Source organism: Marmota marmota, unplaced genomic scaffold, assembly GCF_001458135.2.
Source record: "Marmota marmota marmota unplaced genomic scaffold, marMar, whole genome shotgun sequence".
Taxonomy (NCBI): domain Eukaryota; kingdom Metazoa; phylum Chordata; class Mammalia; order Rodentia; family Sciuridae; genus Marmota; species Marmota marmota.
Genome location: NW_025999968.1, coordinates 53,110,066 through 53,126,750, shown reverse-complemented (window position 1 = coordinate 53,126,750; position 16,685 = coordinate 53,110,066). Strand labels below are relative to the sequence as shown.

Sequence of the window (16,685 nt, the reverse complement as noted above, 5' to 3'; positions counted from 1 at the left end):
AACATAGGGTGACTGAAGTAATCTGAAATTTCTACATTTGCTTAATTGATGGGGGATTTGGCCATTCAGGCTAATTAGCATGAGTTTATAATGTCAGTGTTTAAATTAGGCCAGAATGCAGACCAGAGTATGAATTTTAATTTAAAAAATGCAACAACCTCATTACTGCATTGTACTTCAGAAGTAACATTAAATTAGAAAAGACAAAGAAGGGGGAGAAAAGGAGGAGAAAGAAGACAAGTAAGGCATAAGTGAAAAATAATAAACATATATTTACTGTCATTAGTTATGGAAAATGTAACAAATTGGATTTTAATGAAGTTTTATTAATGCATAAAACTAAGTGATGTTATAAATTATGTACGTCCTATAAAACCTATCATTTGGTAGCTTTAAATAGTTTCAAAACCCTTTCACATATGTTTTCTTAGTTCTTATGAGAAATCATTGAGAGCTAATGAGATTTAAACCAATAGAAGGTGGGATCTAATTTAGCTATAAGTCAAGGCTGAGGTTTCCAGATTTCTAACTGCAACGGTAGGTTGGGTGTTGCTGTTGTGGGATAAATAAGGGATGGAAAATCCACAGCACAGACATGGTAATAAAGGGAATTCTGCACTCAGCAGCAGGGTGGGAGGAAAGCAGGGAGTGGTGGGATGGCTGTAAACTGAGGGTATAACTCCAGTGGCTCAGCTGCTGCTGAGTGCTGCCCTGGAACACTGTGGGACCAGATCTGATGCTTCAAAAGAATTCGGAATTCCAGCTTTTTATGTGAAAATTTGCAATTTGCAAATGTTGACATGCCATTCAGTGTTTTTTTTTTTTTTTTCATAACATCATGTGGTCAACAAACTATGCTAATAGTTACATCTGGACTGGGGCCAGTAGCAAGTTGGTGAAAGTTTAGCCACCATTTAAAAAAAATCTATATCTCTATCTGTATCTGATTATATGGGTCTATATACAGATACACACACACAGGTATCTGTATATATATGTCTATAGACAGATATATATAATGTACATAGTTCATTATGAAGTATATGCTGTACAGAATTTGAAAATGATAATAAGTATGTATTATTCTTTATTAAGACTTCTACAGCACAATTAATTCTCAAAGAATAGTATGCTTGATTTTTGTCAAATTCTCATATCTAAAACCAACCTAGAGTTGCAACCAATGAGAAAGTGCAGTTCTGGCATGAATAGTGATTGAGATTTTCATTTATGTTGGGAATAAGAGCAAAGTTAAACAACAAAAATACACATGGGAACATTAGTTGTTAGTCGATGATGTAAGTAACTTCTTTGCTAAATCAAGTGATAGTTTTCAAATCCTGGAGGAGTATTTCTTCTATCTGGGGGCTATCTATAATTTAAAGGGTATAGACATGATTTAAGTTTAATCTACATTTTTTATCATTTTCAACAAAATAATAACTCAAACTCATATATGCAGTGCTTTTCTGATTTCAGTGTTTTAAATATTGTCACTACAACCAAACAAAAGCTACCAAGAAAACACAGAGTTGAGAACAGACGCACAGTAGGACACCATTAAATGACATCCTCTCAACAGATGCAATAGGTACAAATAATATAAAGAGCATTCTAGTAAAGTGTAGTAAAATAATTAGGGAGCCATGAGTTTTAAGTATTTATTATCTTCATTTTATATGACTTATATAATTGTAAGTTTATATAATTTAACTTTTAACAATGACTGTGCTTAACACCCAGCTTGGAAAATTTCTAAAAATTTGCCAATGAGGTCCTGCCAGCCATATAAGTCCATGCCACCCACTGGCAGAAAGAGATGCTGAAGGATCTGCATGAAGACGATGAGTTTAGGGAAGGGAAGGAGAGTCGATTCAGTACAGAAATGCCCATCTTCTCACCTTCCAGACCCACAGGTGTAAGTCTTAGGGATTAGCAATCACCCTACATGCAGTAGTCCACTCTTCAATATGCAGAGCAGTGATCCCAAAAGTTCCTAACATGGGAGATGGTGGGGTTGAGGAATTTAAGATCTTATGAGAAAATATGAGTTAAGAGCTAAAACTCTTCAGTCAAACTATAAAAGCCCCCACCCCCGAAAAAGAGAAAGGAAACAAAGGAATGAAGAAGAGATATGAATGATATTTTATGCAAATTAAATTGGTAAAGATGGGAATCAGATAATCAATTTCAATTTCTCAGACTTTCTCCCTGGTAATTTCAGGACCTTCCTTTGTCCATAATTTACAGGAAGAAGTTTAGAAATTTGATTTGATTTGTTTCAGGAAAAATGAGGTGATAAGGTCCTTTATTTATGTATTTGAAGTTGAACAGAGTCACTAATCACAACTCAGTGGTGCACAAGGTCGGTCATGATTTACTCAGTTCATCTCCAGAGAAGCAGAGGATCTGCAGAGAGGAGAAGGAATCATAAAGCCTTACTGACTTAACCAACACAGCACAACCAACAGACAAAGTGCAAAAATAGCCCCAAACTTAACCCAATTTTTAAAAATTTTGTACATGTGGAAACAGAAAGAGACTAACAATCAAATAGGAAAACGGGGAAATAAACATTCATGTGAGATGTAATTCAATTAGCCAATAACTGAATTTAAAATTACCTTTACTAAAATAAATGCAATGAGATACTAATATTTCATCCATTAGGTTGGTAAAAAATAGTTATTTGATATTAACTTTTGTTGTTTCTGTAGGCAAATACATATTCTCACACAATGTTGGTGGGAGAATAAACTCAATTTGAAGTACAATTTAGGAATATGTCTTAAAATGAATACAAGCTTGAAGCCAATGATTCTGTTTCTCCATATCTGCATAAAGAAACGTTCCTCCAGAGAGAGATATATGTCAATTAATAAAAATCCATTTAACCACTCACATGTCAATTAATAAAAATTCACTTAACCATTCACCTATAAGCATATTTTTCATATGCATATTATACTTCAATAAAGAGTTTTTAAAAGAAAACAATGAATAACAAAACACTTGGGTAATTGTCATCTAGAATTAATAAATATGAACACTCTGTCATGTTTATCCTAAGATTTTTTAAATGAAAGTAATAAAACACTATTAGTTTTTAAAATTGGAAAACAATTATGAACTTTATATAGTAGGTTTGTTGTTGGAAGTAGTATTGACACCACAATTCTGAAACTGTATTGAGTGTATTGTAGGATTGTGCAAAAGAGTAGATATATTGAAGTTCTGAGAGATCTATTGTTCTGTTAGAAATATGAGTTGAGGGAGGGAGAGGGAGTGGCCAAGGATATTAGACTAAACTGAAGGTATTGTACAAGCTCATGATTTAAAAAAATTTTTTTAAATTACCAGCTCATGAATTTTAAGACATGTTAGTAAAAAAATAGTTATTTGATATTATATAATTTTATCCATGGAGAGGACCTAGACATAATGACACTCTTGTGGCAAAGAGCACACCCCACACCCATATTTTGGTTTCTTCAGTGTCATTTCCTATTAAGACAAACAAATATACAAAAACTATGATGATGAAGAAATGGCTGATTCCAAAGGGCAGAGCTGCAAAAAATAAGGTGAACCTGGAATACCTTACTGGGTCACTATGAAAAGCTCAAAAAGTTGATTGGGGACCTATCAAAAAGATACAGGGGCCAGCTTAAATTATTCTACTGGCCATATCAGGGACAATCTTGACATCAAATAATCAATTATGGAAGTGGATTGCAGTGTGTTGATTTGAAGAACATTCCAGAGCCTATACTATTCACAAAATATAGACAAAGGTTGGAAGAGGGAAGAAAAAAATTCTGCTATACAGAAGGATAACTAATAAAATATATGTGCATAACAGGGTAAGCAAGAACAGGAAGATGGTTACTGTGATCTTCGTTCATGTAACTGTCACAGGCATACTGGTTATCTATACCTCTTGCCTCTGTGGCCCATTCCATGTTCCTCTAGCTCCTTCAGCTGGGATCTTTACCTGCTGGGATAACCCAAAACTTTCTTCCTGAGGGGTGTGAGCCCTTGGCAGTCCGGCCTCAGCTGAATTTCAATAGTCTTCCATTAAAATTTTCCTCCAGATATGGAAATACCAGCAACCGATCCCTAGAACTCCGTAGGTTCCAGATATGTTCTTCACTACCCCACCATGCTAGAGCAACCTTATTCTCCTTTAATAATAAGGACAAATCACCCAAGACAATACAGTAACCCCCTTTCCCCTCTGATGTTTTAGAATCATGAAATGCCAAAAATAGCCAGGGTACATACTCAACTGTCAGTTAAATGTAACCTTCATTGTGTCTTCTGATGGAAGCATTTCTTCATTGAATAAAAACTCACTTTGTAGATAAAGCCCAATTTGCAGAGACAGGAAGTGAACATTTTTAAGTGATTAAATATAATAGAAATGACACTACCACTTCCAGTCCTGGGTTTTAAGACTTATGTGTTCTCACTATAGAGTTAGAATTTTGAAATATATATTACATATATTCCACAGAACAGAACCCCAGCCTCTCCAGCATTTTCCCAGCTGGTGCCATGGCTAAGTCTTCAATAGGCCACTCCAGTGTGCTACAAGATATATAGCCCTGTATATTACACAGGTTCTTCTGGGTAATGAGATGAGTGGAAACACTAGTGCACTATGGCAACAGGAGCCCCCGAAACACTTTTAGCATCAAAAAAACTGGCCCCTGGTAAGAAGCAATGTTCTATATGAGATAGCATTAGGTGAATTAATGGCTTCACTAATTCCATGGAAGGTGGTATTGGCAGAAGTACTAGAGACAGGAAGTACATAGAACAAACACCTATTTCACCCAGTGAAGGAAAATTGTTGTCCCCTTCATGATGGAAAACATTACTGTAACTAAACTGATTCTCCCAGGAAATGTTCCAAATTGGGGACTGGTAGCTGCTGTTGATGAGTTGGGCACTAAGCATTTAGATTAGTGAAAGGACATACTTGTTGTTGAATCCATAATAAACCTTCATCTCTGACACCATGGCCACTTTATGAGACCACTGCATAAGCAATGGAATAGAGACAGACTGATACCCAGGGAACTAGTCATCATATCTCCTGGATTATTGAGAGCATTTTTTTTTTCAGTAAGGTGACTTTAGAGTACCCATCTAATCACCAATATCCTCCTACTTCTGCCTAGTCTGAGAGTCTATGTGTATAACTTTTCCCCATATCTCCCTGTCTTATTCTTTCCAAATCTCTGACAATTCACTTCAGCCTTTTAAATCCAGGGTCCTGTGAGAGAATTAACTCCCATAGAAAATAATGTGACATTTCTCAATTTTACTGAGGGTGGAACATAGTCAGATGCACAAAAATAAGTTAATTATAGATTCATAAAAGGTATAAGTTCATTTGTTATATACAATGGATTTCAAAGAGCATTAAGACTTTTAAGGAATTCCACCTCAGGAGTGGTGATCCACTCAAACCATCAGTAAATCATGAGTCGGTATATATCTCCCCTTCCAGCTATGACTCTTTCTAAGCAAAGCAGGAAACCAGATGAGTTGCTTGAAGTTCTGCCTACTGGGGAGATTTTCTTTTATCATTCTCCTGATCTGCTCCTAATGGGACTGCAGTGCTACTGAGTCCTCTTCCAGATGGGGCCATAACAATGTGAAACTGTCTGTGAACTAGAGACTTGGATTCTTTTTTTTTTTCTTCCTTAATCAGTTGGGCACAGGGAATTCCTAAAAAGGCCATATGTATGGCTTGAAGGAAGGGCTATGGACATGAAGAGTGGCAATGCAGACAGAGTAAACACTGGGAGCAGGAGTCATCTGCTCTTGCAATGTGCTTATGTCTGAGATCTGCTAGCTCTCAACAAGGTGTATACTACTTCTATTCATTTATACAGTACATGTCCAACTTTATGTTTTGGTAGATCAGATAACCTCAGCTCATTTGGGACAACTAAAATCATATGGTCATTTGGCGTTCTAAAATAGACACTCACTCTCCATTAGGAATTAGGGCAAACCAGAGCAATTGCTCAAAAGATTTATTTGCCACTTAATTGAATTCAATAAATCTATTTAATACCAGATTCATATTAATCACAGGGCTTAAGATCATCATAATCATGAGAGTATTTCAAGCCATGGAACTTAATTTGATCCCTTAATAAGACAATGAGAAAGAAAGCCCAAAGAAACATTTGAAAACATGGGGGTCATTTAAAGAATATCTACTGAAGGGCTGACAATGTCAGTGAAGAAAGAAACACATGATAAAGGGATGTTTGGAAGCAGGTAAATGTTGCATAGCCAGTTCTCCATAATAAAGCAGCTCTGATCTGAGGCATTTACTGATTTCCATGGCATAAAGTCTCCTACCATGGCCAATTTCAAGCAATGAATGTGCTGTCACTGAACCTGGAGTTGAGAAGAGACACAATCAGTTCTTTCAACCCAAAGGAAACAGCTCCAGCACACAGTGTGATTGTCGTGCTTCAAACAGGAAAGTGGGCCTATCAGGCTACAAGCTGTTGATGGGTCCAATAAGATGAACCCAGGGGTGTCCTCTGGACTAGCAGAGGTAAGTTATGGGTGAGGTTGACCAGATGAGTGTTGGTGAAGTTGCTGGGACAGGACTGACTGGAGTGGTTTGAGGAGTGAACAGGACATGAGAGTGACCTGCAGGAATGCAGACAAATGTGTGGAGGAGTCTGGGTGTGAAGGAGACCAGGGAAATGGAGCCACAGCTGGAGAAGGCCAAGGAGGTGTCTGGATGGAACACATAGTTGCGCATGCTGATGGGATGACACAGCAGAAAGGGTCCATGGGACTCTTAGAAGACAGAAGGGATGGGTATGAGGGTCAGGTTCCTAAGTGAAGGAGATCCGGTGCACAAGTTGTCAGATTAATCTTCGAGAAGAAGAGGACACTTTCATTTCCATGAGCAGAGGAAAGGATGACAAGGACAGATGAAAGCAGGTTTGCAGATCCCATTCCCTTCAGGGGCTTACCTCCTCAGTGAAAAGTGACATGATATTGTCATAGTATGAAGCACTTTGAGAAGAGAGGAGGATATACATAAATAAGCATCTCACGATATGGAAAGTCAGCTTACCAAGAAGACCTACTATGAGTGCTGGACAGATGCACTTGTTGGAGCCCCTCATATGTGCAGCCTCTTCATTGCCATATATTTTAAAGTCTTTACCATTGGATTATTAGGGTGATAGGAAGAGGAACTGATTTAAAAAGAAGAATCACATGATCACTTCCAGGTTTTTAACCAAAAGCATCTTTCCTCTTGCTTAAAAACCTTTCCTACTTCTCTTGTTGCTCTGTTAGGAGACATTAGGTGATCCGCGGGTCGGTTTTGTGCAATTTGTACTTTGCTAGAAGACTAACATCTTCTGTAGAATTTCAGCTGTATTGTCATTAGGTGGTACATACTATTCTCTCTTAATTTGGCCTCTTCTCTATTTCTAATCACACCTAAAGTTATGGGATATGTGTGTGTGTGTGCGCACATGCATACACGAGCATGCGTGTGTGTGTGTGTGTGTGTGTGTGTGTTGTGCTGTTCCTTTATTAGGCTTATTAGCTAATTTTCTTTGAAATCCCTACAATTTGTTTTTATTTGATTATTTTATAATCTACTAATTTGTCTTTGAATATTCCTATTTCCTACATTCTTGGAATTATTTAAGTGTTTTAATAGTTTCTGAGAATACTCTCTTTTTGTTACTATTTTTGTAATTATAAATTTAGTTTAAAGCTACACATCATTCCAAGTGCGTCTTGAGGTGTATACAATATATTTTATATGAAATAGCAACGTCTGTATTATAGTTTACAGATAATTTATATTTTATTTTCCTCTTTGATTCAGAGATTTAGATGTTTGATTAATTCCCAAGGAGTTGATTTTTTAGTTTATTTTTTCCTTATTAGTTTTTGCAGTGTTGGGGATTGAACCCAGGACCTGTGCATGCCAGGCAAGCACTCCACCACAGAGCACGCTTATTTTTTCTTTCAACTAGGAGTTTCTTAACTTATTTGATTTATAATTTAACTTTTCCTCTAGTTGAGAAATTTGCCTATAAAAGTTTTTTGGGGGAGGGGAACCGGGGATTGAATTCGGGGCACTTAACAACTGAGCCACATCCCTAGGCCTATTTTGTATTTTATTTAGAGACAAGGTCTCACTGAGTTGCTTAGGGCCTCACTTTTGCTGAAGCTGGCTTTGAACTCATGATCCTCCTGTCTCAGCCTCCTGAACTGCTGGGATTACAGGCAGGCACCCTCGTGCCTGGCTAAATTTTTTTTAACCAATACTGATTATTGAACACAGGCCCTCATGCAAGGCAGGTAGGTATTGAGCTACATTCCTAGTCCTCCCTGCTACTCCCACTTGTTTATTTATTTTTTTGTTTTTAATTATTTTGGATGGGGTCTCCTTAAGTTGCACAGGTTGACCTCCAACTTGTGATCCTCCTATCTCAGTCTCCCAAGTAGTGGGATCACAGCATGTGTTACAGCACCTGGCCTGTAAATATTTGAGAGTTTTTTCAGATTTTTCAAAATTTAGTTACCAGGTTAATGATTGATATTTATAAGTGTTTCATAGAAGAAACAGATTATTAAGTAATCGAGTTTGGATAGTAAAAAATTATCTCTTTATCTATTTATATTATACTTGAGATCACTGATGATATTACTAAAATTTTCCATACCTTACATGATTTTTGGCCAAGTGATCTTTGTGATTCAGAAAGAGGCATATTAAAATATTATATATTAGGGCTGGGATTGTGGGTCAGTGGTAGAGTGCTCGCCTTGCACGTGGAAGGCCCTGGGTTTGATCCTCAGCACCACATATAAATAAATAAAATAAAGTTATTGTGTCCAACTACAGCTACAAAAAATAAATATTTTAAAAATATTTTATGTTGATAATATTTAGTGTCCATTTGACGTTTCTACTTACAAATGTAACACAAAACAGGAAAAGTTTGTTGATCAGGGACGGACACAGAGAAAGCCACATGTGACAGCCATGAGAGAATTTTGCTGGGTGAGTACAACAAAGAAGAGAGGGTTGAAGGTGTTGCAAGAATGTGACTGTTTAAAAAAAAAACATAAATGAATAAATTTTAAAAATTAAAAAGTACAAAAAAATGAGGCTGTGATCTATGAAATCCAATGTGGATAAGGAGGGAAACAGTAAGAAGAGGATGGACAGTGGAAAGTGAGGGTTAATGGACTGGAGGTAGAGCAAGCCAGCTGGACAGCATGAGTGATGCAGGCACTGGGGAGGTCCAACATGCAATCTTTATGGCTAAAGTAGAGCGGTAGATAGGATTATTAGAGGTGATGTGAGGCAGCTGGGAATGCAAGATCATCCACTCAGATACCAAAGTCACTAAGAATAAGCCAGTAAATGAACATCCCTCAAACAGTAATGAAAAAAATGCCCCCCAAATTAAGTATTTGTAATATTATAAGCAATTTCTGCTTTCTTCTTCATATCATTCTGTATTTTCTTTTTTCCCAATTTTAAAAAAAATTGTTCGTTTTTAGATATACATGACAATAGAATGAATGTATTTTGGCATACTATACAGATATGGAATATGACATTCTAATTAGGACTCCATTCTTGTGGTTGTACATGGTGTGGAGTTAACACTGGTCGTGTATTCATATATGAACATGGGAAAATTAAGTCCAATTCATTCGATTGTCTTTCAATTCACAGTACCAAAAAAAAAAAAAAAAAGTTCTGTATTTCTAAATTTCCAAAGTATGTAGGAAGTACTTTCCTAATTAGAGAAAGATTACTTTTCAAAGTCTACTTAGAGTTTTTAACAAATTCAAAGCTGAGAGGGTTTTTGGACTTGTATTTATTGTACAACTTTGCCACCTTTCAGTAAAACTTAAGAGAAACTTTTTCTTCTTTTATACCCAGAAGGGATGTTCTTAACCCTGCTGTCTTCAGTAATATATCTGTTTTTAATTTTTCACTCCTAGTCCCAGAGGGACAGACAATAATGTCTAAATGATGCTGGTCCAACACAGCTGGTAAGTGTTGCAAAGAAAAGATACATTGCTATTATTTGCTTATGCCTTAGTATTATAGTTCTTAGATATATCTATAAAGTGTTCATTGTGAATGTAATATATATCATATGGGGTGCTATGTTTCTGAATTACACTCTCTCACACAATAATGTTAGATGATTTCAACTGCTCATTTTACAGGAGATGTTTTAAGAAAAGCTTATTGAAGGAGATACCCTGAAGCTATTAATTGTTGATCATCTTGCAGGAAAAGGTTCTGCTTCAATCCTGGAAAATCACATTTTCTAATGATAAAAATACGTAAATGGCCACTGGCACATGTGTACAAATATTATTTTTCTAAATTATCTAATAATAACTTTAAAAAACTCTGGATCTATTAAACCTGGTTTGAGTAATGGTTAACGGTTTGATAGAAAATATACTCTCACTGAATTAGAATCAAAGGCTAAATTTTAATTTATTGGAGTTTAAAACAAATAATTTAAAATGTTTTTTTCTTTGGTGCTGGGAATTGAACCCAGGGTCTCCCACATGTTAATTGTATACTCTATCACTGAGCTACACCCCAGGCTAGAAGTTTTCTAACATTTTCAATTAGGGCAAGTCACATGCTATGGATGGAAGCACTTGTCTCTATTTGCAGGTTAGCTGCAATAATTACCTAGAAGAGAAAGGGCCATCCTCACTTTTGCCTGCTGCTTAAATGCCTACCTGTGGCGGGTAGCTTTATGGATAACTTAAAAAAAAATACAATGCACCAAACTCTTTGCTGACCAAAACTATAGCTAAAGAGTTACTGAGCTGGTAAATTATTTAAAAATTGCATAATTTGCAAGGAAAAATCAACGATAAGGGCTGGGGGTGTGGCTCAGTGGTAGAGCACTTGCCCTACATATGTGGGGCTCTGGGTTTGATCTTCAACACCATGTAAAAATAAATAAATAAAATAAAGGTACCATGTTCATCTACAACTAAAAAAATTTTTAAAAATTGTTTTAAAAAATCGACCGTAATATAAAATTAAAGCACTGTTTTTTTGTTAGAATTCATTGGTCCTAAGATTTTTAGATCCTAGGATTTTAACGGAAATAAAGTTGAACCATTTTGTTTAATTTAATTAATTAATTTTTATTTTTTTTAAATATTTATTTTTTAGGTGTAGGTGGAAACAACACAATGCCTTTATTTTTATGTGATGCTGAGGATCGAACCCAGGTCCCGCCCGTGCTAGGCAAGCGCTCTACCGCTGAGCCACAATCCCAAACCTAATTAATTTATTTTTATGTGGTACTGAGGATAAAACCCAGTGCCTCACACATGCTAGGCAAGTGCTCTACCACTGAGCCACAACTCCAGTCCAAAATTGAACCATTTTAAGCGCACACACACACTCCAAAATAAGACATCATTAAAAAGAACAACAAAGCAAAGAAGAAATTTACTGCAAGGATTTCAGGGATACTAAGGGAACCCCCAGCCAGGGGCAATCTAGCTTCAGAAACAGTTGAGAACAAGGACCTGGGAAGATAGCAGCTAGCATTTCCTGTCCTCTTCTTGCCCTACTTCCTTCTCTCCTGCTACACTATTTTCCTTAGTTTCTGAGTTTGACATAGAAATTTATGGTTTTCCTATAGTTTTAGAGTTCATTACAGGCTCCAGCCATTATCTCTGCCTTAATTGCAACATCCTGGGAAATCCTGATTGGTCCACTCTGGATCACTCAATATAAGATAACCAGCCTTGACCCAGTCAGGACAATATAACTAGGTTTTCTGTATCCTAGGTGGGGGGGGGGGGCCTTCTCCCTACAGGAGGCAGTTTCCAGAGGTAGAGGAGATAACAAATATGTCGAGATCTTGTTTTAGGAATAAAGGTATGTTACCTGCATGCATATATCAACCTAGAGTAAAACATTTATAACTAGATGAACAGATAATGTCCAATACCATTCAGTCAACAAATACTTATTAAATACTACTTTTGTGTGCAAAATACCTTTTCAGGTACCAAAAACACAGCACTGAATTAAACATAGAAATTCTTAGACCTGCCTTCATCAAGGAAAGTTCTGAAGAAATTTAGTTCAATAATCAAATGATTCTAAATTTCCAAAGTAGAACTGAGATGTCCAGAGGTATAGTTTTAGAAAAGAATCCTAGATTATGGATTTCTAGACTATTAGATTTTTTACTTGACAATAATTTTTTAAACAGTGGAAGGACTCATAGTTTTAGTTTGCCAAATAAGGGAATATGTTTGCCAAACACACTGGGTTGGCAGAGTAACTCAGTGGTGGGATACCTGCCTAGCATGCAGAAGGCCCTGGGTTCAACCCCCAATATAGCAAAACAAACACACAAGAAACCAAAAAACTGAAAAACCACTACCATATATTACCACAGAAATTCACAGAAATAAAGACATTTTCTCATCTTAATACTGAAGAGAAAGACATAATCTTAGACTAAAGAACCATTTTCTTTCACAAATGGGTTTTTGACTACTGTCTATGAACAGACTGTCCTTACTATTCTTACCTGGCAGCTGCCTAGGGGCAATTTTTTAGAGGTTCATAGACTTGCATTTGGTAATCATTTTCTAGACTAAAGAATCTAAGGCTGAGTCAGCAAACAAAACTGATTTGTCTGTTTTATCTGAATTTTTGTGGGTCAATTAATCCAAGTCACAATTTGGTGGAAGAAAATCATTAAAACTATTGGTGAAAATACATTTTTAAACTAACTTATTGATTCAAATCAAATGGTTGATATAACAGTTCTATATAGTCCTTATCATCTTAGAATACTAAAGACACTCCAATATTAAATGGTGATGATCTACTATGTTAATAAATTTTAAAAATATTAATCAATTTAATACTCAAAGCACAGAAGCACTTTCTCAAATGATTCATTTCCAATGGCTGACAGGCAATTGTAGCAGCACTTCAGCCTCAGGAGTTTAATTTCTACAAGATCTATAATATCCAGCAGAAGGAACTTTGGCTTACTCGGGCAGCAAGGCGACTTTTTAGTGTTTAACTTTGCCCTTTAAGTATCTGAATACAGTAGACTGGCAAAGTCATAAATATATTTGTTATCTTTAAATATTTGGGCTCACTATAAAATCAGAAGTGTTCTTCCCTCTATTCATACCCAATTGGTGTTTTTCAATGTGTGAGATCTTTTTAAAACTTCAGGCCACTATTTTACCATGTTCTGCTTCTGGGCCTTATCTTTGTTACCTTTACCTTAATTGTTTTACAGCAAATTTGTCTCCAGGTCCAGGTGTCTCCTGGCTGACCAGCCATAATTTGAATCTTCTTTTATTGAAAATGGGAGTTCTGCTTCTCCAGTGAAACATGCTGTTGGAATCAGAACTTAAACCAATGCTGAACAGCCAGAATATAAGAATTAAGAGTAATGTGAGTAAAATAGAAGCCATGATGTCATTAACTTTTCCTATTAACTGAAGGAAAAATGTTACAGGGAGGTGCTCTTAGTTCCAAAACTAAGTTCGATGTGGGCAGATTTCAAATCCAGTCAAAGAAAATCAGAAAAAAAGACACAGATGTGTACAAAATAGAAATTCTTGGTGGTCTTGGGACCTTCTGATTTAACTTGGAATTTAAATATCAGTGAAATTGTGTTCGCTGGTAGAAGTGAATTGAACAACTTCTATAAAGAGCAATTTAGAATTAGCTAAATGAAAAACGCATACATTGGGATCTAGCAATTCTAATTCTAGTACATCCTAATGATATGAATATGTTCCAAAGTGTTTCACTGCAACATTGATTATTATAGTGTAGGGGAGTGGAAACTTGTTACTCTCCAAAGATTCAATAATTGAGGCTATGAAGTAAACCGTCAGTAGACAAACTAACAAGAGAAAAACCATTTAAATTATGTACATATGCACAAAATCCCACAAAATATGAGATTTGATGAAGAAGTAGATGATTCAAGTTTTTATGGCATACTGAGCTACAGAAAAGAATAGGAACATATGGTTTCTGGTGGGAGGTGGTGGTAAATTATGAGAGGGTAAAGGGAAGAGCTGTATGGTGAATGAAGTTTGTCTTGTTTCACAGATAGCCTCTTAGGTAATACAGGTTGTCTTGGAGGAGCCCATCAGAATAGGGGCTCTGTTCTGCTGTGATACAGTCAATGTTGCCTGGTTAATGAGATTCTCTTTTGGGGACTCTACTGAAGTGGCATCCCCCTTCTCCACAGAAAAGCCCTCTTCACCATGGCTGATTTTAGAGTCTCTGCAAAAGATTTCAGTGTAGATAAACTTCCAATTTTCCTTGTTGCCCTGTTTACTTGGCCGCTGGCAGAGAAGATACCAGCACTCCAGGTGCTGGATACCCCCTTACTAGTTTTTCACAAACGTATCCAGTACAGTACTTTGAAGAAATGTGCAAACAAGGCCTCTGGCCTTGAGCTGGGCTTCACAGAGATGTCTACATTTTTAAGATAAGTTACAGGGCTGGGGATGTGGCTCAAGCGGTAGAGCGTTCGCCTGGCATGCGTGCGGCCCGGGTTCGATCCTCAGCACCACATACAAATAAAGATGTTGTGTCCGCCGAAAACTAAAAAAAAAAATAAATATTAAAAAAAAAATTCTCTTTCTCTCTATCTCTCTCACTCTTTTTTTAAAAAAAAAAAAAAAGATAAGTTACAATTGGGCTCCATGGTAACAGCTGGCAGGGGGAAGAAAGAAAGGGGAGAAGCAGCTCTCCCTTCTCAGGTGTTGTCTTTGAAGAGTTAACTTGCCCAGAACAGTGAAAGAAAGAGCTGCTTTTATGTGAACTTCTGCAGACTGTGAACTTCTGAGCCCCTCCCCTTACACGCTGGGTATAAAATTCTGAAACTCCCTGAACTCGGGGTTCAGGGGATTGATTGACTACAGCAAAAGCTGTGCCCTCTGAACCTGGCTGCAGCCAAATAAAACTGTTTCCTGCTATCTTCTGTGCCTTGCCTCCTTTGTCCCTACAACACTTTTATGCAGATAAGGGAATTCTTGAGAATGCCCCCTCTCTGCACTTTGGTGGTTGCAGTGGTGGGGAGTAGGAAGGGAAACAAGAAGGCAGAAGGCCAGTAAGATCTTAGTCCTATTTTAATTGAAAGTTCTCAGAATGCCAAAGCCCCAGATTTTAAGGTATCATTTTTATTTAAACCCCAACAACAGCAAGACTGGAAATAACTTCAATACCAAATTTTACGAGACTCTAAGCAAATGATGCAGCTGTGTAAAAGAAAAATGAGACAAGCTTTTTTTCTTTTCTTGGAGGGGGGGTTACAGATATAGACAGATATCCAATTTATTAGGTTAAAGATACAGCTTACACACCGTCTGTGTAAAAAGGGAAATTCATTTAAAATATGCACATTTGCCTTTGTGTTCATAGAATACCTCTGGAAGATCATGCTAAACTGTTAACACTGCTGCAGAGGATGCGCACTTTTTTCACAACGAATACTTTTTGAATTTTCAAACATGAAACTGATTTCACAAAACACACATACACACCCGAAGGCTAAGCTTGCCGGAAGAACAAGCTCCAAGTTTGACGATAAAAAGAGAAATGGGGTTCAACTTCAGAAGCAATCACCTTGTTAAGACCTTGGTGTTTCAGATAGTCCCTTTGTAACACAAGTCTGAAGACTGTCACAACATCCCCACCCCCAGTTTTCCTCCCGTTTGTTTCTGAAATTAACGATGCTTCGGAAAGAATTTAGTCACAGAATTGCTATTAAACTTGTCCCTGTCTCCAAAACACTACATTTGCTTTCCTTGTAACAGCTTTGTGTGGGTGATGTCACCCAGATAACAGTTTACCATAAATAAAACTTAATGTCTAAGTGCTCTATGGCTGTAAAGCTGTAGAAATACTAAGTATTAATGTAATTACTGATAACTCCTACAGTCTCAGTTTTGAGAGGAACACCCACCCAGAGGACACACTTTCCCTCCCCAACCCGCCTTCTCCTTCTGCTCCACTCCACCCCTCCGCCTCTATCTGCCCCGCCCAGAGCTTGGCGGGAGGTTTTCTCACGTGACCGCTTCGCGTAAGTGCGGAAGACGCACTGCAGCAACCTAGTCGAAGACATGATAGAGTCTACTCTTTACTCCCATCTCTATGATCCTCTTTGTGACCCGTCGAACAACACGGGAGTCCCAGAGTTCCGTGCCAATAGTCCTCCAAGCCAAAAGAGGGCGGTGCAAAAGCTGACGTTCTCACTACAGGCGCGAGGCGAAGGAGCGTGGGAGCTCAGGCGCATGCGCACTCGGTGGTGCGCGCTAGCGAGAGGGAAGACACGACCCGGCTAGAGCTCCGGAGAGCGCGCGTGCGCCCTGGTGAGCTTCGCGCTGTCTGGGCCGCAGTGTGGGAGCCGGTGTGTGACCACCGTGCGGACCGCAGGGATGTTCCGAAAGGCCCGGCGGGTGAACGTGCGCAAGCGGAACGATTCGGAGGAGGAGGAGCGGGAGCGCGATGAGGAGCAGGAGCCGCCGCCGTTGCTGCCGCCGCCGGCCACTGGCGAAGAGCCGGGCCCTGGCGGCGGCGAAAGGGCCCCCGGGGGGGAGTCGCTGCT

General features: G+C 37.9%; 1 protein-coding gene across 1 annotated transcript in view; it reads left to right on the top strand.

Annotated features, from left to right (window-relative positions):
* Window positions 1–16,372: 16,372 nt before the first annotated feature.
* The window catches only part of Paxbp1 (PAX3 and PAX7 binding protein 1), a 34,267-nt gene continuing 33,954 nt past the window's right edge, over window positions 16,373–16,685 (top strand). Inside the window, 1 exon segment of the mRNA XM_048803603.1 lies at window positions 16,373–16,685. Within this exon segment, the coding sequence (XP_048659560.1) occupies window positions 16,516–16,685 (170 nt within the window). The 5' untranslated portion in view covers window positions 16,373–16,515.